At 39.6% G+C, this 25,252-nt stretch overlaps 1 protein-coding gene across 10 annotated transcripts in view; it reads right to left on the reverse strand.

Moving 5' to 3' along the window:
- The window catches only part of mast2 (microtubule associated serine/threonine kinase 2), a 147,072-nt gene that overhangs the window by 20,428 nt on the left and 101,392 nt on the right, over positions 1-25,252 (reverse strand). For 7 of the 10 annotated variants that reach the window (XM_086270163.1, XM_086270164.1, XM_086270162.1 and 4 more), the window contains 10 exons: positions 20,326-20,401; positions 19,293-19,313; positions 17,954-18,032; positions 16,675-16,829; positions 9,676-9,751; positions 7,784-7,993; positions 2,476-2,577; positions 596-728; positions 415-482; positions 64-167 (listed from right to left, as the gene is read on the reverse strand). In XM_086270163.1, the coding sequence (XP_086126289.1) occupies positions 64-167; positions 415-482; positions 596-728; positions 2,476-2,577; positions 7,784-7,993; positions 9,676-9,751; positions 16,675-16,829; positions 17,954-18,032; positions 19,293-19,313; positions 20,326-20,401 (1,024 nt within the window). The remainder of the gene's footprint in view (positions 1-63; positions 168-414; positions 483-595; positions 729-2,475; positions 2,578-7,783; positions 7,994-9,675; positions 9,752-16,674; positions 16,830-17,953; positions 18,033-19,292; positions 19,314-20,325; positions 20,402-25,252) is intronic. The other 3 variants (XM_086270165.1, XM_086270167.1, XM_086270166.1) reach the window with 3 other exon arrangements.

The following is a 25,252-nucleotide window of genomic DNA, read 5'->3' on the forward strand; positions in this document are numbered from 1 at the left end:
TTTACAAAGAACTTAACATATATTAAAAATACAGACAGAGAGATGGGTTGAATGCTGTTGTACCCATAGGCTCCATTACTGATGAGCTTGATATTTTCAAAGTCCTCCTCTCGAGGGGTTTTGGCTTTAGTCTGTGGTGATCCTGCTGGGACTGTGGCTACTCGAGTCTGAAACACAAAAGCAAAAAATATGAAAGGTTTTCAACCCAAAGAGAAGAACCATGAAAAAAAATCTTTACTGTATTTTCATAAATGATTAGTAAAATTCACCCTTTTGTATGTTTCTGAATCTACAAGTTGCTTGAAAAGTGATTTCAAATTGATTAGATGATTAAAATGAAAGTCAATTAAACTGCTTACATTTTTGGTCTACTTTCACAGATTCCTATTTAACACTCCTTCATTGTATACTCACGTCAACTGAATCATCTGTCTCTGGGGTTTCTGGGTTTCCACTATCATAGCTGCTGAGCTGAGTCATTTCTACAACGAGACACAAGGATCAATGACCAGGAGAAAGAGGAACCGAGGGGGGCAAAGAAAAAGGCAGTAGTTAACCAGTTAAATAAGAAATATTTGATGTTTGCTGATGTTACCCTCCAGAGGGTCCCTGGTGAGGCCCAGCTGGCTGATGATGTATCGGGGAATGTCAGACTTAATGCCCTGGCCTTCTTTTGCATGGCCTTCAGCTGCTTCCAACAAGTGGTAGAACTCCTCAGGATCAAACTCCTGCAAAGGAGGGAGAGTGGAAGGAGGTCATGAAGCAGGAGTGGCATAAAGAGACAAATCAAAGCTTAAGGTTCAAAATCAAGTAATAACAGAATGAGAATCTATTTCTTTTGGTGCCAAAATGGTTCCTACAATCTCAGCTGTGTAAGTTGTTATGAAAGCCATGACACATGTGAATTTAAACGGTTGAAAGCCTTGACCTGTCCAGACTTTTATTAGCTGTTCAGTATTTTGCCTTGCAATAATAACAATAAACAGTAACATATAATATGAAGATTCTTTGTGTAGTTCTGTATCTGTGATAATTCTCCAGTAACGAAATATCATAATTTAGCACAAAATGCTCCCGTCCTGTTTGAGTCTCGACATGGAGAGAAACAGAAATTCATCTGGTTATCTTATTAGATCAAGATATTCAACTCTGATTTAAAGTGAGTTGCCCCAACAACAGCGCTGCACAGAAAAAAAACACAATCTAAACCTTCTGTGTGATTCTAAAGCAATCACAGAGCGAAGACTTGGACGGTGCTGCAGACGTACAGGATGTTTTGCTGGGCAGAAACTTCTGTGTCCTCTGACTAAGACAGACTGCCTGATTATTCCCTTCTTGTGGACACACATAAACACTTCCTGCGCCCTCTTGTCTCTCTGTGCTTTCATTTGTAAAAACCCATCCTGTTCAGTGTCACAGCTTCAGCTGTATGCAATTAGTCAAAACTACTGATTTCCCCAGTCCTCAGACTGGGGAAACCTCCCCTCTTGTCCTCCTCTTCCTCATCCTCTACTGCCCCTCTAATTATCCCTGTCTTCTGCACTCCACATCTTTCTTTCTTTCCCCTTTTCCCATTCTTTTCCCTAATGTCAAACTCCTGGGCTCACCAATTGCTGGTTCCATCTATTAGGCTGAAAATGCGAACCATCTCATCCAGGGATACAAATTGAGAACCGGTTCTTGTAGAGAACTAGTTCCCAGTAGTCCAATTCCTTGGAATTGTTAGCCTGTCTGCCTATCGATCCCACTTATCGGTTTTTGCACTCGCACTACAATCCGCTGATTTCAGTTCACGTGTCAGAGGAGGAAAATAATGACACAGTTTAGAGTGTGGATACGGACTTTTTTTTATCGTACAAAAGGACGAGATAAATGTTAAAGTGGAAAACTGCTTCCAGGACAGAAACAACAACATTATGCTGCTTACACACCTATGTATGTATTTTTTTTAGTTTGTATGTAATGGTGGTGACTCTCAAAACAGAGCCAATGAGAACCTAATGACAATCAATAAGTGATATCAATAATGGAATCACTAAATTTGTACCAACTCCCATCCTTAATCTCATCCCAAAATCATGGAGGTCCTCTGAGAGAAGTTTGAATAGGTGACAGACAGAGAAAGAAAAGAAGCTCTGCTGTTGTCTAAACATAATGTTGCTGAGAGGTGTTAATGTGTGAGCATGTGTGTACATTAGACTGTTTTGAAATACCCATAAATTGATTTATTGGCTTAAATTTCCACCAAGGAGCAGAAAGCTCTAAATTGCATTTTTCAAGCGTTTATGGAGCGAATCTGAACAGTATGAAAAAAACAATTCCAGTTAATACTAGTAACTGAAATGCAAAAAGGACTCAGTAGCTGTTGAGGATAAGCAAGCAAGGTAAGGTTTGGTGAAAAAGGTGAATAAGCTTCATATTTAAATAAAAAATTAATTAAAAAACATCTGGAAGGTCTGTGAAGGTCTTTCTTACCAGACACTCGAGCAGACGTGCGGGCCGGGCGATTATGATCATCAGCTTCTTGACAAGTTGTGTGACAAAGGTAACCTCTATGCTTTCAGAACGCTCATGAGCCTTAAAGAGAACACAAGAGGACTCAGGGTTAAAGCAAAAAGTGTACAAAGAACAATTATTACAAATATTCTCTGCGATATTAAATTCAAATAGGCAAGAAAAAAACAATAACAACAAAAAAAAAAACAGCTAACAAACAAACAACTCGTATCTGTCAGGACAGGACAATAATTCATCTGTGTGAACTTTGATGACCTTGCACTGAATAGAAAACGTCTCTTGTGCTGGATTTGTCCTTCATAAACAAAGCAGAACAGCCATGAGGATGAACAGATGGTGGAGTCCTTCTTTCATTGACACCTGAGAGGTAATCTAAATCAGAAATGACCTCTGCCTCACTCCTTCGTATCCACCATGAAATGTCTGCCAGCATGGAGACAGAGCAATTTACTCAGCAATCCGTTGTAACTGACTGGAGATGCAGCTGGAGCAAACACTGACCCCTGGAAAGAAATGGGGTGGAAAGAAAGTGCATCTGTGTGTGTGTGTGGTGACGAACCTGCCACTGTAACAAAATAAAATAATTAAAGAGAAACTGTGTACATGTGGTTTCATATGTGCACATTTATGAATGTGGCACGTATGCATGTTTTTATAATGTATGTATGTGTCAGGCGGGGTAACACAGGGGAGGCAGCTGCTCATAAACAAAGCGTGGCTGACAGGTTGTTGTTTGTCTGACAGATGCAGAGGGCCCGGGGGCCCCTATAACCCCACCACCACCACCACCCTTGAATTATCTCTTGAATTATTTATAACTGTAATGAAACCTGGAGGGAGGGAGTGAATATCTACTGTATTGGTATTCAACTATATGTATCTAAGTATAAAGGAGATGGAATATTATGTATGTGCGTGCATGTGTGTGGTTACTGTAAGGACCAGCGATCGGTGGTAACGCACAGCTGAGGGATAGGCTCCCCCTACATAGAGACTAATTATCCAGAGACTATGTGAGAAAGAGACAGCCGGCATATTTTAACACTGTGTGGTTAACGTGAAGTGACTCCCTGGTGGGTACACAGCATACATACAAGTCCTTTAACATCTTGAATCCACATGCACAGTGTGATCTAATTTATAGATTTTAGTGTATTACAAATTTATTCTATTATGCTAGAATGACGTGGATTGGACTTTTATGTTTGGTAAATGCATAGCGATTAACCATGCTAAGCGATACACACAGTTATTACAACTGGTGCCAAAAACGTCATCTTCAACATCCTTTGTCTTCATCAGCGGAGCGCTGCTCGTCTCGTCAGAGAAGAAATTAGATGAGCATTTCACTTATATTGAAAAAGATCAACTAATTTTCATTAACAAATTCAATTTCTTGTGAATCATCAAGGCTGGTGTGAAATGAATACTGTAAAACATGCTATAATTCAGATTACCAGTGAGTAAATATACTTAGTAAGACTTAATTAAACTAATTTAATCCTAATTTAAGAGTGAAATCCAGGAAATGCTGGAAACTGCTGGCAGTGAAAGTGGTCTCACCAAATGTTTACGGACTTTTTAGGTTCATTTATTTATTTTAACAAATGGTACAATAACTGTTTTTGTTCAACTAAGCTTCAATTTTGTTTAAAGGGAAGTACATGTAAGTACATATAATTTGGCAGTATCTTACTGTAAAATGTTCACAACCTTAGCTGCATTTCTGCAAATATAATATAAATAAATTATATTTATGTCTTTTTTTATTTTAAAAAAATGCAAGTTATTTTTAAGATCAGAGGTAAATTCATTAAGTCTAACAGAGAGACGTGGGGATCACAGATAACCTAATACAACAATATCACAATACATAGTGTACAGAAATGATGTCATCACACAGCAACACTCAGTACAGTGGAACAAAGTCACAGATCCCTGTGAGCTGCTTTTCCTTCACTTCAAATTCCATTTTCTTTGCTTTTATTCATTTGAAAAGTACCACCACAAGCACTCATGAAAAAGTGAATGTGAGATGTTTAAGAATGATTGAATGTGAATTTCTGGTGTTAATTTGGTTCAGTTCAATTCAATTTAATTTTTTTAACACCATAACATATGGAAGAAAATATCTTTTTCTCATGCTTAACAGAGAGCATGCATCATTTCCTCCAAGCAGGTCACAGTTGTACCTGAATTCAGCTAAAAGACTATTAAAAGCAGGTGTTTGCAGCTGTGTATGGCTTGTGGCAAATCTGTTGAAGGTTCAGAGTGAAGGATGGACACTTAGTGACAGATCACTGGAGCTGAGATAGCTTTCTACAACCCTCTGCCCTCAGGTGACCTCCAGGAGTCTAACAGGGTCTCCCAGGGGTTCCAGCAGAGGATGTCCTGGATGGAGGTTGCCATGGTGACCGCCAGACAGGTCACTAAGGCCTCGTGACAGGGATAGATGACCGAGAGGAAGTGAGTATGAGCCAAAGAAGAGGGGTGAAGGTGGAGGACAGAAAAAAGACAAGAGAAGGACAGGAGGAGGAGAGTTTAGTCAGCCTCCTGTGAATTTTGTAATGAGGTCATGACACAAGGAAAGGAAAGAAAGGACACCAAAGAAGGGGATAAGGAATGATGATAAAGGAAAAGGACTGATAATTGCAGAAACCAAAAGGTGTAGGCTGGTAAAAATGAAAAACAAGGGGAAATGGGTTTACCAAACCAGCTTCTCAAAAATGAGAAAGGCTCATTTCTCAAAGTTACTCTGTAACTGGCTCATGTAAAGTGCAGTGAAGCATAGTAAAAAGCCACTGAGAGAACATACAAACTATTATTTTTGTTACCGTTATTCCTGTAAAATTACAGGGTCAGTTTATCAAATGGCAAGTTTCTGTTGAGTTTTGTCATTTTCCAGTTTCAGCTGATTAAATTCCACTTCACTCACGCTCACTGAGTGGCACACAGAAATCTCACTACAGGGGAAAGTGAAACCATCAAGCTTCACGCAGTTTGTTTTTTAAGACTTTTCTACGGTGTTTCTCTGATTTTTAAGGGAAACAAAGTTAGACAGGCAGGGTTGAGATTGTTTTAATATTTGCATTGATGGGATAGTAGCTATACCGGACAAAGGATGTTGAAGATGGAGTCACCAGGCAGAAGGAAAAGAGGAACCACAGAGAAGATTCATGGATTTAGTGAAGGAGTATATGCTGAGGGTTGGTGTGACAGAGGAGGGATAGGTTGAGATGGAGGGCCATGGAAGAAAAAGAACGGCTGATTTATTTTAGTGATCAAGTTATCTGGGGATAAAAAGCCTTCATTTAAGGTGTTCCTTTTGGTTTTTGACTCACTGGATCTGTGATGGTCAGGTCACCTGTCCAAGGCGTACACTTCGCCCAATAAAGATGGCATTGATTCCAGTTGGATAAGCAGTTAAGATGGACAAGATGAATGACATTCACTACATCAGGCAAAATGATCAATTTTGATGTAATTATATTTACAAATATATTGAATGAAAAACTAGATTAACTCTCTGTTGAGATCTCTCCTGTTAAAATAGTAAATACCAGATAATGCATCACCTTTCTGAGCTGACTTTTGAGCCAACAACAGCAGCATTTGGGAAGAAATTGCTCACAAAGTCGCACTTAATGCCACAAAAAACTAGCTAGACTCAACTTGCAGATAAGGGGTAAGAATAAGACGTAGGCTCACTTGTCTTTTATGAACCTTTCAAAGGTTTTGTTTGTAGAACAATTTACAGTTACAAGCTACTAAAGCCAGAGAAAGTAGTGCAGGCAACTCCTGAGGTATGACATCAGATCAGCAACATTCAGTTTACCTTCGAGTCTGATCCTCAACAACAATGTAACCGAGTCTCAACGTCTCAATAAAGCTACACTGAATCAAACCGAAATTGACTCAACTGTAAAGTCGGCATCTGTCCCTTCCTCCTCCCAGCAGTCCATGAACACCTTCCACTCGCTCCTCCTTATCACCTCCTCCACCTCCTCTTCTTCCAGCCTCCTCTGCCACGAGGTGCGATACATGTCTCGGACAAACACCCACAAAAATTACGTGGAATTCCCATAAATGAAAGTGCTGAGGTTGCCTTCACACCTGCATCCACCTGCTCACAAATTCATTTTCTGAGCTGGAGGTCTGCTTCACCTGCTGCTGCACTTGGCTATATTACAAAAAACAGAAGAAAAAAAACAGTCTAATGTTGCCTAATTGGTGATGTCATCATTCAGCCCGCATTGCTGCACTGCCATCTGAGCTGGGAGCGCTTCTCCAGATGTGCACAACCCGAGTTCCTCGCACCCTCCAAAAGACTTTGAAAAGGCTTCATGCATGTACATCCACCTCCCCTTTCCTCTGTGAACCTGCTGGCCAATCGAAAGCAGAGGAATCCCCTCCAATCCTCAGCCATCCCAAAACCTTTCCACTGCACCTCCTTGCGTCTGGGAGAGTCATCCATCAGTCCCCAGTGACCACTGAAGTGTGAAATTAAAATCGGAGAGCGTGTGTGTGCTTGCCTGCATATATGTGTGTGTCTATGATTGAGACATCTTGTGTTTATGTGTCCCAGTAGAACAGAAGGTCAATAAGAGGCCTGTGGGAGCCACAATATCACACCCTCAGGCCCCCGAAAACTGAGCTAATAGAGATGTCACCACCGCTCACACATGTGTAAGTACATTTCTGTGCTCTGTCATGTTGATATTCGTGTGTAAACGGACACGAGGTAATTTTGTCACACCAAGTGAGTAAATTTAAATTGATTGACAGAAATATACAAACTGTTTATGAAGGAATGTGTGAGAGCCCAGGAAGTCTTAGGTCTGTAAGGAACGGCAGCCTCTGTGCATTCATAAGACATGTAACCATACTCGCAATGAGTGAACAAAGGTGTGTGTCACACTGTAAGTTGTTGCACAGTAAACCAAGCATGGCTGGGATGGTACTATACATGTTGTGTCTTTATTTGTGTATTTTTAAAGAGAAGAAAATAATGAAAAGAATTAAATAATTAAAACATTTAGAGGTCTCTAGAATCAACACTGCAGTCTACACCTGGTCAAAAGTGTCCGAGCTGATTGTTGTGTGTCTGTTTGTTTGTTCTTTAGAAGTGCATGAGGAACACAATTGGAAGCAAATGAAGTTCTTATATTTAGATTGCTCTTACACGCTTTATTCAAAGGAATGATTAAGAATTGGAAGCAAAAGTGGCTTATTGCAGGACTGTGAATAAACTTGTGAATCAACTTACATCTTGCAGCAGCTTCTCCAGATTCTCCTGGAGTTCGTAGAAGTAGCGGGAAGTGATGAGGTCCTCTCTGCTTTTCTCCAGGCAGTCTCTGGACAACTCTATAAGCTGATGATGAATGAAGCTCAAGACCCCGTCGGCCAATGGGCAAATCTTCTCTGGGGCCGAGGAGGCAAGCAGCTCGGCCAGACGCTCCTCCATTTGAGCTGTTGCCTGAGGGGAGGAGGCGGAAGGCAATTACAGGGTGGGGAGAAGGATGAGTCACACATAGGAACGCTCATGTGAGACACATGGAGAGACAGTAAACGGCACGGCTATAAGATAATCTCATATGGAAGGGAAAATCCCTTCTAATTGAAAAATTAATTATTCAAAAATGATGTTTGATACAGGCCTGAAATAATGTACTCAATGAAACACTAAACTTCTAGTCTTTAGCATAATACATCATCTATGTCACAGTAATTGAACAAATACTTAAAGGGACAGGTCGCTGTAAGAAAAAAGAGAAATATGGAACAGAGACGAACGCTGATGTCACATATTAATAAGAAATTAGAGTATTTTATTTCAAAATGCTGCTCATACAGCACTTACTGCAGCTGCTTCATTGAATAAAAACAACTTGCAATAATATTTCAGTTGTGTATAAATCCTGTATTAAATAGAAAATAGAAACAAAGCAAACGCATCGATCTCTTAGACTTCATCAGCCAGATCATTGGACAGCATTTCTGGATTTTTTTTTACGCATGTGCATATCTCTGCATGCTGGAGTCTTAATTTGCACTTGTGGATGTGCAGCCTTACTGCACAGTAATGAACAACATCTTTTTTAAAGCAGTGCTGCATTAGGGCTTGAAAATATATGCTCATTTTGAATATGTTCTTAGCACCAATTTATTTAACTACTGTGGTGCATCTATTTTGTTTTTTTTAAGTTATGTTCTCCACTCAAATTCAGACAAATGCTGCAAAATTGATGGTGCTGGATAATGAACAAACACATAGCAATCCAAGTCTCTCTAGACAAAGAAATGAGATATTTGACCAAGTCAATGACCTGATATTAGCCTAATAGAGCATGATTTTCAGTTGTTAAACTGACTGCACAAAGATTCACAAACATGCAGCAACTAAAGCTGGCTGAGTAAAGGCCTAGCAGAGCATCTCGATGGAGGAAATGCAGCATATGTGATGTCCGTGGGTTCTAGACAGCAGTTGTTTTTTTTTATCCACTTCTTAAAAACAATCTTAAAATATTGAACTACGTATAATGCAATTTACATTCTTTAACAGTTAACTCAATATATTAGCAACACGTCATGAATTAAAGCTGAACGTCTACGCTTTAGAAACATCTTGAAAGACCGATTTAAAATCCACCGGGGTGGTGTGCAGAGGCAATATGACAAAAACTGCGTCAATGATGAAAACCTAAAAAACACAACTAATATCAAAATACCATTGTTGTTTTTATAGGACTGCTTAAAACTGTATTAGTGGCTATAGAGATGAAATGTGTTCATTGACTAACTTAAGCAGAAGGTGTCTGAGCCCATGCACTTATTACAGAATCAGGTATGTTTTTGATGTAACGCTGCAGTTCAGCACTACTTCTCAGCGTGCTCCCTTGCTCACAGAAACATCTGTAGATTCTTCTTCTTTTTTTTAAATACACTGTGTACTAAAGATGATGAAATCCCCAAATTCTTGCAGTTGTCCAAACAGTAGTGAACTCTAAACATTTTTAATTGCTTGTTGTTTGGATTCTAGACCAACTTTGAAAGCAAAGACTTAAACTGAGGTTCTTGCATTGTTGTTCTTTTGTTCATCCCTTTTTTTTTTAGCACTTCCTTTACTTTCTTTAGGAACTGTGTGTCAGTAATACAAACCTTTGGGAATCTCTCCTTGTACACATGGTTCATCATCATAATCTCATGGTCAAAGGACACAGGAGAGCGCCCAGGGCTGAAACAAAGCAAATGGAGATAATCACCAACTGTAAGCCATTAAAGTCTTAGCATGCCTTTAGTTAAATGTGCTGACAGGCAACAATTATTTTCAAAAAGCTGTTTAACATATGCTTTCCAGGACAGTCACACGTTACTCTTGATGTAGCTCATCAGGAAATTGTTCTGTGTATACTGTGGAACCAAAAACATGAGTATGTGATGCACAAACACTAGCATTTGAAGCCAAATACTTGTGAGAAGGGATCATGTGAGCATCCATAAATAATTCAGTACATAAGTCTACCTGTTCACTATGTCAGAATTAATGATAGTCATGGTCCTCTAATGTATAAAGTAGTAGACCCAAACTTTAAATCTCCAGATGGTAAAAATGAATAGAATTTCTTTAAAGATTCTCTGTAACGTACATAAAAAGCACAAACTAGGATAAAGCAAAGACAGATTTTTTTTTCTCCACAGATGAACATTTAGAAAAGTTCTGGTGCTCGTTTGTATTCTGAAAAAAAAGATCCGCCCTGTCAGAAACAGGCCCGAGGAAACCGAAGTGACAGACAGGCTCGGTCAGCTCAGAGCAGAGGGGAAGAGAAAAGAGATGGTGCTCACACACAATAACAGGACCTGGGGGTCTTCATCATACGTGCATCTTCAGCAGTGTCAACTGAATACCATGACATCCTCTAGACTCACATGGTTGCACACACTGAGCAGCGCAAAGGTAACCCCTCTGGAGGCTGGCAGACCAACGGACAGCATGTGTGCGTCAGTAAAAAGCCAGGCATCTTCACTACTCGTCCAGCTCCGTGCAGCGAGTCTCCATTAGTCCTCGGGGGGTTTTCATGCCCTGACAGACTGACAGTGATGTCTCCTTTAGTTCATACTAGCACCAACAGTGGACTTCATTTTCTCTGTATTGTGCTTCTCCAGGGACTCATCCCTTTTCTTATTCTATCATGAACCAACCCCCACACCTGACCTCTCTCTACAATAACACAAAACAGCAACAGCAGCAATACCCTTGACCTTTCCATGTCTCACTTTCACAATATGAGATGATGACAGGTAGAAGGCAGTATGTGTGTGTATGTGTTTTAGTCACGGAAGAAACATTTAATTCTGAACAAGGCTTTGATAACCTTCGGTTTCATTTACTATCATATATGAAAGTGAAAACTGCTTTCCAAACGATGAGCATTTTAGGAACTTTAGGAATCTGGCACACAACATATCTTCATCTGTTTTAAACCATTAGTTTGGTTGTTATTAACTGTTCCTGGAATGATTTTAAATATCCTTCTTGAAGATACAATGAAGAAACACGGCCATAAATTCAACTGTTATTAAAATTGTCTAAGCTTGCCTTTAGTGTTACTCAGAAACAACTTGAATACATGTTTATTACGAGAAGGGTGATGCCAGTGTACTTGAGCACACTGGATTTTAAATTCTGCTCCCTCTTGTATGTAAATGGTCTGAGCAAAAGGAGGAAAATTAATGAAGGCATCTCTATAACGCAGCCCACTTCCATCCATTCATCCATTTATCCATCCATCAATGTACATCGACATCTATGGTCAATTTAGCAAGCGCTAAGCTATGTACAGGGTGTCTTTTGTCCTGTTTTCCTCCCATCACCCCCAGCCTGGCTGGAGTTTTGTCTCTATTATTGTAGGGTCTTTACCTTACAATATAAAGCACCTTGAGGTGACTTGTTAAGATCTGAGGTTATATAAATAAAATTTAATTGCACTGAGTGTATATTTCCTGTTTTTCAAGAGGCCTAAAGTGACTTTTTATTGCTCTTACAACTTAACCTCATAAAGGGTCATCACATCAAGGGGGTAAAACATTTTTGCTAAACTCAAATATAGTAAAATATCTAATTTTACAAAAAAAATAATTATTTGACCTGAAGGCCAACCAACAAGTTACTTGTTTTTAAAATGAATTGAAATCTTAAGAAAACATTAAAAAAGGAAGTGCAGAAAAGACACCTCACAATTTCTGCAAACTTAAGAGACTTAATATGACTGAGGTTACAAACCTAGCAAACAAACACAAAGACATTTTAGCCACCACACATCTGTTAGCATGAGTCACTGATAAACACACAAATATACCCGTGCACACAAGCACATACATGGTGACCTGTACCATGAGGTAATGCTCTGAGTCATCAACCAGCAGCTCAAAGTCCAATTACGAGCGTAATAGGAATGAGAACAGCCTGAACGTGACAAACATGCTGAACGTCATGAGCGCAGTTTATCACGCTGACAGATGACCACACACACACACACACACACACACACACACACACACACACACACACACACACACCCCGCTGTGAAAAAGTATTTGCCACCTTCCTGATTTCTTACTTTTCATTGCATATTTGTCATGTTTCAGATGATGAAACAAATTTTAATACTAGGTAAACATAATCACAGCAAATACAAAATGCAGTTTTTAAATTATTATTTCATTTATTAAGGATAACCTTGGCAGCAATCAAGCAATTAAAAAAAACTGGTAAAAAAACTGGTAAGGTTTGTTTTTTTCTTTGCTGTGCAGGAAGTTTGGCTCGGTATTTGCAACTTTTTTTAATTCGGCTACATGTGAGGGTTTTATGGTCATGAGCACCTTAATCAATCAAATTAAGTACAGACCCCTCCCTTTACATATTTTCTGATCCAACTCTACGATAACGATTTCAAACTTAACTGAAAAGGACCTCATCCTTCCTTTTCACTGCTTCATTGTGAAACATCTGCAGGGACTGTTGAATTTGTTAACAGCTTAAAATTGAAAAAGCTAGAAGGAAGATGTGTTTTCAACTAGTTGATGAAAGAAAACTGTCTTTGTGACATAACGGCACAGCAATAAGACAGAATTCGGGTTTACTGATGCTTTACAAAAAGAAAAAGGCTAGAATATCTGTGCACGTATATGACTAACAAAGGCAATTGTTAGTCATGTACGTCAATCACCTGATGCGATAACATGTTCAACTTTAAGCACTTCTTTAATGTCCGTGTGCCTTTAAGGAAAGAGAAAATCAATCAAAACCTGTAGCTCTGCCACAGGGCTCAGTAAGTAAAGGAGGTGGAGTTTGTCCAAAACAGCCTGAGGCACTTTCTTAATTTTCACAGTATATCATTGGTGTCTTCTTTGTGTTCTTCTTGTTGGGCGCTCATGCCTGTGAGCAGCCTGAGCAGATATTAAAATAAATCTCCCATTCAGTGTGCGGTAGCGGACGCCAGAGTGAAATCCTCTGGATGAATAACATAAGAAAGCCAGACAAAGGCTAATTAGAACCTGGCTATATTTCTGCGGTAATGGGAAATAAAAACTGCCTCGCGGCAATCCCTGCGAAAATCGTCTTAGTCATTACTCTGAGAAATGACCTTGGAGAAGAGATATTGGAGCAAACTGTGGGACACTTGTTTTAGTGTGGGGCTGCAGTTCGAAAGTTAGCACTTATACTTTCAGAAAGATATGAAATTTGATAATTAAAACATTGGGTGAAGGCCCATTTTCTTTCTAAGTGGTGCCACATGTGACAAAAGGCACTCAAAATGCAAAAGAGCTGATTTCTGCAGAGGATAATTGAAGTAAATCAGATGAGACAGGGAATCAGACGGTGATGGTGAGGCTGGGGGAAGGCTGAGGTGAGGTGGGAGGAGAGATGATTGGTTGGTGTGTGTGTGTGTGTGTGTGTGTGAGAAAAAGAGAGAGTGAGAGAGCGAGACAGAGAAAAATAACATTGCTGCTTCACAACTGAGGCGTCTGACTTGGGGAAATAAGACGCCTAATTGAGCGTGACAGAGAGGGGGGCACGTTGTGCCTTCACCACCAAAATTCATCGATGATGTCATTAAAATCCTCCAAGCTAAAACCTAATGAAAAGATAAAGGAACAGTGAAGGTATGTTTGTTTAGTGAATCCTAAAACAGTGGTGCAAATTCTTTTCAAAATTGATGTAAAGTGTAATTTCAGTACTTTGTCTTCATTTACTTTCTGGCTCTGTTTCCAGTCACGAATTTCAATTTGTGTTAAGCTGCTTAAACTCAACTATTTAAAAAAAATAATTATAAAATATTTTCTAGCTTTTTGTGTTTGCATACAGCCTTTCTTTGGAAGTACACATTTCATCTATAATCCGCAACTTGTTTCTATTGCGTGAAATTCGTTAAAGTTTAAATTGTCAGATAAATTAGTCACCTACCATTTCTGACTTTGCTGTTTGCTCAGCATAAAAGCACCAGAGAAAAGTCTGGACACACAGTGTAGAAAAAACACTGAAGAAAGCAAAGCTGTCAGGTGTGCTGATCCAAGCTACTGCTAAGATTAAGAGCAAAAGCCCTCTTAAGGCTTTTTGAAGTGCAGTCTTAAAAACAGCAAAATACTGTTATGAAAAAGGCTCAGAAAAAGAGGAGCAAAGAAGGGAATCAGTGCCTGCTGAGTATAAGCTCATTGGAGTTACCAGCCTTAAAAAGGTGTGGGCGTCACAGAGATGCTCCCCGGAGATTAAGTAGTGCGCACCTCCCCTCATCAGTTGCTGTGTCTTTACCAGACACTGAGAAAAAGAAGACATGGTTTCTGCCTGTGACATTCCCACCATGAATCATTTAGAAGGAGCTGTTATTGTGTGGGGGCTTTGCTAGTAACGGTCAGATTTAAGCCGACACTTTAGTGGCAACCAAAAAATCCTGCAGTGACACATAGTCCACCTGGTTTGATCTTAGTGGGACCATCATTTATTCAGTGAGCCAGGCCACATCTTCAGGCTCGGTAAGGACTGTTAAAAAGGAAGCAGCAATGATGGAGTGCTGCATCAGTTAGCTTGACCTCTACACTCACCAACAGAAATGGTTGCAGACTGTAGAGTGAAAGGGAAGGAGACAAGAGCTGCTCAGCCTTGAAGGAACCCCCTCAGGTGATGGAAACTGTCCAGGTGATGACTGACAGATTGAAGAGTGTATAAAACTGATATGAATTTAAAAAAAAATGTTTTTCTGTATTTAAACATCCTTGTTTACTACATAAATATGAGGTATATATATTTTTTGTTTTAGCTATGATGTCTTAACAGCCCAACAATACAAACGGATCTATGATCCTACTTTGCTTCTGCAAAAAATGAAATTAATAAAGAAGCTAGAGAATGACAAAAACAATGGTGAAGGTCATTCCTTACAACAGAATGATAAAATCATGATCATTCTATTATATATTATTGCTTTGCAGCTCATGTTCACTATAATGCCTCTCATCCAAATACACATACTCTTCTTCTCTTGCTCCTTTTGTCTGATGGGTCCAGTCAGTGACTCCAGTTAATTTCTTTCATTGTTCTTCTTCTTTTATCTTTTTGCGTTTCCTTTTCAAACGTTTAAACTGCATTTACTCCTCACATTATTACTGCTTTCTGTTGGCTATTCCTCTGAACTTGTAGATTGTCTATAGACTGCTCATTAAAAGCTTTTTAATGACACTCACTGCTGGTAAGACTAATATGATGTCAGGGTTTTGCTGAGGCTCACTCCTCCTTCATACGAGGGGGGCTGACAACCAGCCACAGTTGAAACACTTTTCAAAGTCACCTCAGAGTAAAGTAACTTGCTCACAGTCAGCAAGTGCTCTGTGCTTGTCAGCTCTTCTTTTATCTCTGATAGAAGCAGGTTGGTGCTAAAATGTAACATCTGAGATCTTTTTATTTCATTTTATTTTCTGACTGGAGAGATATCAAGGTTACATAGGGACACTGTTGATGGTGGATTACCTGAGATAGCAAACCACACAAACACACACACACACACACCACTAAACACAGCGGGAGTCTAATCAGATACACACCATGTAACTTGGTATTGCCTGCTTTCATCTCATAGGATGAAAGCATTCGATATCTATCCATAAAGAAACAGGGATAAAGATGAAGGGGTCAAAACAAGTGTGTGATACAAGGAAATTTTAAAGAGGACTGATACAGAAAATCTGTAGATGATAGGATGAGGTGAAATCTGAAAGTATCTCTTGACAACCAGGAACAGAAATAGAATCACAAAAAAGCAAAGATGGCTGGAGACGGCCAAAGACAACGCAACACCGACAGAGCTACAGTTTGACAGGTGAGTGTCACAGTGAGGACTATTCTCACTTATACCTGTCATGGGTAAGTCAGAGGAATATGTGTGACCTTTTTAAGACTGACAAATACACACACAATCTGGGTCTGCTAATGTTTGTTCATCCTTTGTGAAATGCTATTTTAGTGCTATGCTGTATTTAAAAATCAGACCTCCACAAGTGAAGGGGCGCAGCAGTGTGAGCCTCCTCTACAGACCAATGAAGGCCCAGCAACTTTACACTCAAAATGAGCAATCATCATCCAGGACTGACTGATAAAGCTACGTTGCATCACTTTTTCTGACACAAATTGAAGGTGAGAAAAGCCATCTCTAGATCACGGGACAGAAAGGATACATTTATGAGATTACTTTTAAATTCAAGTACTGACTTGATCTGAATGGTCTGCACCTACAAGTGCAAAAAGATCTACATTGTTTGTAAAATTGTACATTTTACAAAGACATAATACTGGTTGATTAAGCTGAGAAACTATACTCCTTTTTGAAAATTATATGCTCCCTTTGAATGTAAAACAAAATTGAGAGAGACATGTTTAGCAGAGACATGTGTTGCATCAACTCTTCTTTGAATAGCAAGCAGGGTTTGTGCGTCTGGGCCCTACAAGGGTTTTTCTTTTGCAGGAAGCCTCTAGCAGCTATAGAAAAAATGGAGGGCATTTGCTTTATCGTTCATTTCTGCTTTCCGCTAACACGTAGGCTGGGTTTCATGTGGCATTTTGCTGGATCCAATCAGAGTATATCTTGTGAGCTAGCCCAGAGCTCCTACCTTAGGCTGCGGGACCGTGGTCTCATGGCGGGGGAGCGTCGTCCCTCCTCATCTGTGATGCTCTCAGAGCTGAAGTGTTTGGTAAGGAAGTGCAGCTCGTCAGGTGTGGGCTGGAAGGGCAGCTGGTGCAGCTTCTCCTGGGATGAACAGGAGGACTGTGAGAGGAGGAGCACAAACGGAGCATAGATTACAACCAGCACTGAAGCTACAGTGAGGAGTTAGGCCGGAGCTAAACTGGGATTAGAAGAACTCTGGGTTGAGTTTGTCTTTGGAGTAAAGTTTAGTCCCCTTCTCATTAGAGGAGAAAGGGACAGGAAAAGCAGATTACTCAAAGCTGGAAATGCCTGTAAGGTTTGAAGGGAGCTAAGCTAGGATTATACTACAGGCTAAAACTATTTTTGCTTGTATGATGTATTTTTGAAAAGTTAAAGTGCTCTAAATGGAAATTGGCGCAAGGACATTCTAGCATTATCTCTAGCTGGAACAATTTGTGGTAGTCTGTCCTTGCAGGAATTCCTGGTGTTTCTACACAGAAAAACAGAGTGGAAAGACTGAAGAATGAAGTGCTTGGCATAGCTGTAAATCTGTGTGTCATCAAATTATAATGTATGTAGCTTTGCAATTCCACTACTGGAAAGGTTTTCCAAACAACTTTAAGCTGAACTTCAGTGAATGTGAGTTTCTAAAGCTGACAAGTGAAAAGTCCCTGGTTTGATTTCAGTAGGAGGCACGAATCCTTTTGGGGTTGTGACAGAAAGGGCATACAGCATAAAAAAAACCCCACCAGTTAGGGTGAAATTCACACAACAAAGGTCTTATTTGTCCGAATAAGATAAAAGAGAAGGGGGGCTCGGTTCTCTCTTACTACAATGATTGTGTTAGTCTGGATGCTCAAGTTCACGGCTTCTCAGACAACTTAGCCAGGCTGCTGCCTTTGATGCACAGCAAGTCTCATTTTAAAGGCAGGAGCCACAGAGGAAGTGTGCAATTTTAAAAAAGGGAGATGAAAGAACAGCAGAAGGTAAAGGACAAGGAGGAGAATAAGACCAAGTGGGACATTTGACATGTCCCTAAGAGTGAGGGAAAGAAAAAGAGTAGGACGCAGAAGTACACAGTAAGGTATCAGAATGAAGGAATCAGCAGTGGAGGCTACGGCAGTTTTGCAGCTTTGTAGTAAGTGAAATAAAGTATGTGTTTCTAGTTTTCATGGATGAGTCTATAGATCACTACAGCAGACATACAAATACATGCATAGACAGAGTATAGTGAATTTATTTACCGAGACAGTGGAACTGGGAGTGTTAGTGCCATATCCAGAGGAAGGCAATGAAGCGAGAGACCAGCGTCTGCCATCCGTCCTTAAAAACAAAGAGCGAACATTAAAGAAAATGAATGAAGACATCAGCACTCAATGATCATTTTCAGTGAAATACCACATATTCTCCACAGCCAGAATAACAAGATGAAGTAGTGTCACATACAGTGGAAAAGTATTACAGTGGGTGGAAGAAAAGGTGAAGCGGAAAGATAGCATGGAACCTAATGTGTGCAAAAAGCATCCACTGAGACTTTGCACACGTAAAGAGAAGCACCACAGAGTTCACAGACTCGACAGCTCATCCTGTGTCAGAAAAGACGGATTCTTTACTTCACAAATACCTTCTGGTTATCAAACATTAGCCAGCTTTTTGTCACTTTCAGTAAATATTCATCCTAACAAACCTGAAGTGCCTCCTTACCCCTTCTGTGTCTCAGCTCCAAATCCAATTAAACATGTCCGACTTTAAAAACATCTCGCAAGTATTTCATTTCTTTTTGTTTTACACTTTTGGCTAAAACGAGTGAAACTTCTTCTGGAGATTTTTGAAGAAATTTATAAAAAGATCATAAAAGCACTTATTTAAATGTCTAAAAAATGATTTGTTTTTCCTCTAAAAAAACAAAACAAAACCCTGTGGTGTTCATTATGATATTTGTTTATGGATGCAATTCTCTCTTTTGTTTTTTTGTCTCTCTATTGCCTACGTGTTCTGGGGGGTCTTCATTTTTCTCGTGTTACCTTGTCTGTCTACATATTCCTGTTGTCTCGGGACTGTCCCTCATTCAATTTAGTTCCACTTTTATTTTGAAGGTTAGTTCCTCTTGTGCTTTTCTTTGTTATTCCTTCCTTCTTCTGCCCCCCCACCCCCCACTGGTGTCTGATTGACTTCACTCCTTATTACCCTTCTTCTTCAAAAGGAACACTCCTGGTCTTGCTATTTAGGATGTTTGAATTCCTAAAACAGGTGGTGAACAGAGGAGAGTGTACAGGAGAGGCTAGCCTGAAGAGCCATAACTGAAAATGGATTTCCCCTGTGGAAGTGTTTTGTGAGAACAAATGAGAATGTTTGAGTATTCACCAATAGAAAAAAACAAGAGGATGCTTTTTCATGTCATTCTTATCTCTACTTATTAAAAAAAGCAGAGATAAGTGTGTGTGTGTGTGTGTGTGTGTGTGTGTGTGTGTGTGTGTGTGTGTGTGTGTGTGTGTGTGTGTGTGTGTGTGTGTGCTGAGTCATGCAGGACAGAGGGCAGGAAGAGGCAGGCGGAAAAGTCAGAGGTCAGAATGGAGACATTACCTGTCAGACCTGTGTCCATGGCTGTGAAGAAGACAAGACAATGGTTTTCTTTTTATTTATTTATTTATTTTTATTGCTGTCACACAGACTGAAAAATAGATGCAAATTGCCTCAGTTGGTTTTCCAAACAAAACATATCTGATAAAGAAAAACGTTTAACTGCTGATACTTTGTTGGCAGTGCAGAGTGGCACACTTTTTGTTGCAAGCCATATGTATTTTTTATTTTATGACAACAAGCACAATTATTTTCATGCAAAGCCAAATGAAAAATACATTTAAATGAAAGTGTTTCTGGTAAAATAAGGCTTTTATGCGAGTAGGAACAGTAGGCCCGTCATATCAGACTCCACCACACGGTGTCCCTCTCACCCCACAGTGTGCTGAGCAGCGGCAGCTCTGAGGTCAGTGGCTGGACAGAGAGGGATTTCCAATTCAAATCAGCACTAATGCTCCTTTTCGCTGCTGCACCTCACACACACAGTGTCTCGGTGTTTGATGACGTCGTCGTGCAAACAGCCTGCCTGTTCGGCTCAGTCCTCGAATGGAGAGTCTCAGTTCAATCAAATAGATTCCAACCCCCCCACCACAGCTAGGGATCACAGTGTCTCACAATAGTTCCCGGAAGTTAGCAACATACGCTAGCCACGGCACAGATATGAGAGTACAGATCTTTTAAAGATAAGATATGTAAAATAGTATTTACAAATTTGCCTCCTCATCAGCTCACACACTCATTTACATCAGCAGCTGCTCAGCTCTCATAGGTCACTGAGTTGTTTAACACTGTTTCAAAGATACGGACATTAAAAGATGAAGTACACCTTATCTATTTGGGCTCAACATCTGCAATCTATTACTTTATTTCTATTTTTTTTCCTGATGTACTGTATAACTTAAAACTGAAAAGAACTGGTAAGAGCTAATGATCACTAATACAATCAGTTTGTTTATTGAGGACAACAGCGCTTCTGTGTTTTTTACATGTGTGACTGCAAACACAAACATCCTTAGCACATAAATGGAAGTCTTACCTGCGAGCAGGAACAAAGGAGAAGTGTGCAGCTGTGTTGGGAGAGAAGTTGCGAGGACTGTCCAGTGGGCTGGTCCCTGAAAAACAGAAGTAAAGGAATAAGCAGGAATGACAGTAAGACAGACAGAAAACCTACATCTGTGTTCACGTGATGAGTTCTTTCTTTAACACAGTGAACACTTTTGTGGCAGCTAATTCAGGGAGAATCACAGGGAATGAAAATCATATCCGATTACCTTAATTAACTTCTCATCAGCCATGAAGTAACTGATCGGGATGTGTTTTGTTAACGTGTGCCATTTTACTAATAAAAGACAATGTGTGAAGTCTTAATCCAGTGAATTTGCTCAGTGAAAAGAGATTTAAGAAAATTACACCACAGACTATGCAAATAGGTAAGAAAAATGTTTTTTGGGGTTTTTTTGTCATCTCTGGACTTGTCATCTCATGTCATTGTTGCTCAGCAACTTGGTGCTACTATTGTTTGTATCAGGGATCAGCGCATCATGCTGATGCCAGTGAGCATGCCAACCAACCATGATCACGGAAAAGAAGATGCAAAGATGCAGAAGAGGAAAAGGGGATGTCTGCAAACGCACAACTGGCAACTGAGACTGATGATAAAGATGTGAGATGTCTTTTTTAAGTGGAGTTCAAGGAAATAAAAATCCAAGACAAAATAATAAAGAAAGAGGCAGAGGGACTTTGTATTACTACTCTGATCAAAGCCCAAGTAACGGCTCCCAGTAATGATATCATTATATCAATAATAAAACATAGCAAAGATATGTGCTTACTCAAGACAGTAATCTCAAATACAAAATAATATCTGTGGATCAGAAAAAAGAAAACTTTGTCTTTACCAAAAGCTGGTTAACTTCCTTTTACTTTACCCTCTTAGCTCATTACCTACTGACTAGTAAGATGCATTAGAGGTAAATTCAGTAACTGTGTCGGAGATTTGTTCCATGCCAGGACTAATATTTTTCACCTTATAGATACTTTGCTTGAGCAGTATTACTACAAAACACTGCAAATATTTCCATCCCAACCCAAACCAAATACTTGGACTATAATATACTATTATATTTTTATAAATGTCTTCTTCTGTACAGGGTCTAACCAGAAACCTACTCTCGATGACATCACCAAGTTATTTTTGACCAGAAGATTTCCTTTGACGCAAACATTAAATAAATATGCCTTCTTTCATCTGTGCAGTATTGTTCATACTGGGGTTCTTAAAACTTTACAGAATGAATTATTTGTGCTGCAAGACATCTTCCTGCTGCATTTACCAACCTGAAAATATGAATGGGAAGATAAAAAGGCCCTCACTGTGAAAACAGAGCATGCGTTAAGTGTTCTGCTCATTCATTTGTTTTCCTTTATTCTCCATCACTTTAAATTTCTGACCTTGAACAAGACAAGAGCAAAATGAGAATCCGAATGTAAGATGTATGAAGAGAAGAAGCGTGGGCGATATGCAGAAAATAAATAGGAAAAATAAATAAATAAATAAACAGGGGAAGTGGCTGTAATAGAAGACAGAGAGGAAAGAAGATGGGCTCTCTCACAACCTGATTGAGTGTCTCATTAAGTGAACGAGCACACAGGGGAAAGTAAAAGGTAAAGATCTTAAAGGAATGACTCGTCTGTCTTCTTGAATCACACAGAAAGGTGGAGTTAAAAATTTAGATTAAGATAAAGTAGGTGAAACACCTGCTTTTTACATTTACTATTACACTGCTGAAAATATACAAAGATAAATGAATGCAGTTCAGTTAACTCCTTTTACATCACTTAGACTGATAACACATCATATAATGATTGTGGCAATCAGTGAGTTAATTACTTTTAACTGGATAAAGGGGAAGAAAAAACAGCTTCCCCAAACAAAATCACGTGTAAGTAGCTAAACAATAACTTAGTTTGAGAAACTGGGGACACAAACACTCAATTTCTGCTTCAACTTCAACACAGAAGGGAAACATTTCTCTTCACTGAACACCAAATATCTCCAGAACAGCTTGAATTGACTGTGAAGCTCATAATGCAGCCATTGCCACAGAAGCCACAGATGATCCTCTGTTTAATAAAGCTGACATTTTTTAATTAAATATGCTGACATATCCGAGCAAAAGCAGTGGAATGGATATTCACGGTCAGTATCTGCAGGGAGAAACAGCACTCTGATAATAATTCAGCAGAATGAGGCTGAAGGAAGAAAGGGTGAACACAGATGAATAGCAGAGGAACGGCTGGCTGCCTCAAAAACAGGAGGAGAGATTAAGTAGTCGGACATTTCCACATCAATTATGCAGTTTTCTCCGCAGCATGTCTGGACAGAGCAGAAACTCAAATATTAATGCGAGCATTTGATTGTTGTCAGATGGGAACCTCTGTCTGTCTAGTTGGCTGTGCAGAACATGTATGCACATATTGGAGTGAACAGGTAGGTTATTAGTCAGACAGATTGCTTGTTAGTGTACATCTTACTTGTGTCAAATGTCTTATACATGATGTAGTATGGCTGCAAGGATGCTGCTGAAGTTGCATTTAAAAGGACATGGAGTTGTCCCTGGAGCTGTTAGCAGGCTCACCCACTGCACCGATCCTCCCTGTTCATATTTTATACTATACTTAGAACTGTGTGTGCATATGTGCGTGGACATTATTTAAGATCCATCTCTCTCAGCAAAGAGAAATCAGACACATCAGCGATGGGTCAACTGGTGTGTTTGTGTTTAGAAAGGATGTTTAGGTCTCCTCAGACGTTTTTGCACGAGAATGTGTTTGTGCTCATAGGTTGATGACAAGAGTACCAGATGCATGCACAGGACACGCAGTCACGCAGTGTTTCACCACAAAAGAAAGTCACTTTAATCCTTTTTTTAATCACCAAAGACCGAACAGATTGTCATGAAACATAAAAACTAGACATTCCTTCGCTATTTGCTCCCCCAGCCTGTGGTATCCTCTTTTATGGGGAAGACACTCACAGCACCTGCAGGTTTTTGCCAAATAATATATTGATATGTATTTAATACTTGTGTGTATTAACACCTTCACAATTATAAGTCCATGAGCTAATGGACTTACTGACATATAGGGCTGCCACGATTAGTCGACTAGTCACGATTACGTCGACTATCAAAATCGTCGACGACTGATTTAATAGTCGACGCATCGTTTGAAGCTTTGTAAGATCACAAAAGACGCAGGAATAAGTAGCAGGATTTAAGAGTGTAATAACGGACTGAGACAGAAGATGGCAGCACTGCATGTACAAGGATGCCAGCTGCCGTTAAACCCCGAAGAAGAAGAAGCTCTGTCCCAGAATTCATAGCGCAGCCCAGCTCAGTTTCCAACAATGGCGGCAGCTAGTTAGTTTTAATATTACTCTTATTATTCTTTCTGGGTCACAAAATAAACGTTTAACATATTTTCAGGCGAGAACGTAGCTGTGTAAACCTCAAATATCTGCTCAGTTTATCAAGACACCACATATTTTCAAAAGCGCTCCGACGTTTTCGGAGACGTCTGTTACCCATTAGCTCGATAGCTAGCCGGGGGCAAGGTCACTAGAGCCGTGAGAGCACCGGACTCCCTGCAAATTGTTTTCAAACCCACCACCGTCTTTCGCTACTCAGGTTAAACATACATAAGTCACTTAGATAACTTACAAATGTTATTGTTTGGCTTTTTTAGTATTTTATTTGTTCCTGAGTAAATCGGTTTGGCTGAGATTAAAGTTATAGTTTTTACACAGCTGAATAAACGTCAAGCAGACAGCTGATTATCAGAAGTGTAAGATGCTCGAGAATATACTCCAGTGTCCCGTTAGATTTTAGATAGTAAGGAGTTTATTAAACTTCACCGAAACAATCTGCAAATTTCATTAAAATTTAATAAACTATCATCTTGTCTTTATTTTTAGTTAGCACACACCTTAAACACTTAAAGCTGTAAGCTAATGATCGTTATATAAGAGCAGATGCTGCTGGTGCAATAAGCTGTACGTTTTACTCCAATGGATGATGATCTGATTAGTTGACTAATTGCAAAAAATAATCGGTGACTAGTCGACTATCAAAATAATCGTTTGTGGCAGCCCTACTGACATATAATGTATGTTCAACACAACATGCAAATCATGAGTGCTGAGTCGATTGCTCGCAAGTATTTTGGACTGAACTCTCCACGTTTTTTGACAGAGATTAGAGCCGACTTGAAAACTCAAACAGACCTGATCTAAGATCACGTCTATGCTTTGTGGATCTCCCATGTGTGTCTTTATATGTACTGCAGTAAAGTGAAATAGCAGCAATGTGTCCATCTATTGATCGTGCAGTCTCAACTGACACCACAGTCAGTTATAATTATGCCACAATCAAATAGTTTCCAAAGAAAAATCACTATGGAATCTATGAAAAAACACTGTGGCATGAATTTTGCACCTGAATAAGAAAAAGTGAAGTGAAATGTAAATTATAACTGAGTGCATGTAGTAAGAAGTCTCATCACACCATATATAGAAGCTACTTTGCTGTCACATTTTTAGGTTTCCTGCAGTAAACTGCAGTGACAGTGACCTACTTTAACAAAAACCAAGACATATGCTTTCATATCAGATACATGCAAATGTGATATCTACTCTGTGGCTCTTCATTTTCACTTGCCTGCTCCCTCTCCGGTGAAGACGAGGTGGGGAAATCAAAATAATTGGGGAAGGGGTAAAAAGAAATGTGCAATACATGCATATGTATGTATAAATATATTTAGCCTTGAGTCTGTGACATGAAACTAAACAAAAGAAAAGCCATCTTTCTTGCAGTCCTTCATTACAATTGCAAAAATGAGCAGTGGTTTGACAGTATTCATCTCGACTCAGAGCGTATAGCTGCCAATCACAAGCTGACCTTTAC

Source organism: Aulonocara sp. 'chitande type north' Nkhata Bay, linkage group LG17 (assembly GCF_057382095.1).
Source record: "Aulonocara sp. 'chitande type north' Nkhata Bay isolate Kocher_YH1m ecotype deep benthic linkage group LG17, A_spYH_male_GT1.1, whole genome shotgun sequence".
NCBI classification, from domain to species: domain Eukaryota; kingdom Metazoa; phylum Chordata; class Actinopteri; order Cichliformes; family Cichlidae; genus Aulonocara; species Aulonocara sp. 'chitande type north' Nkhata Bay.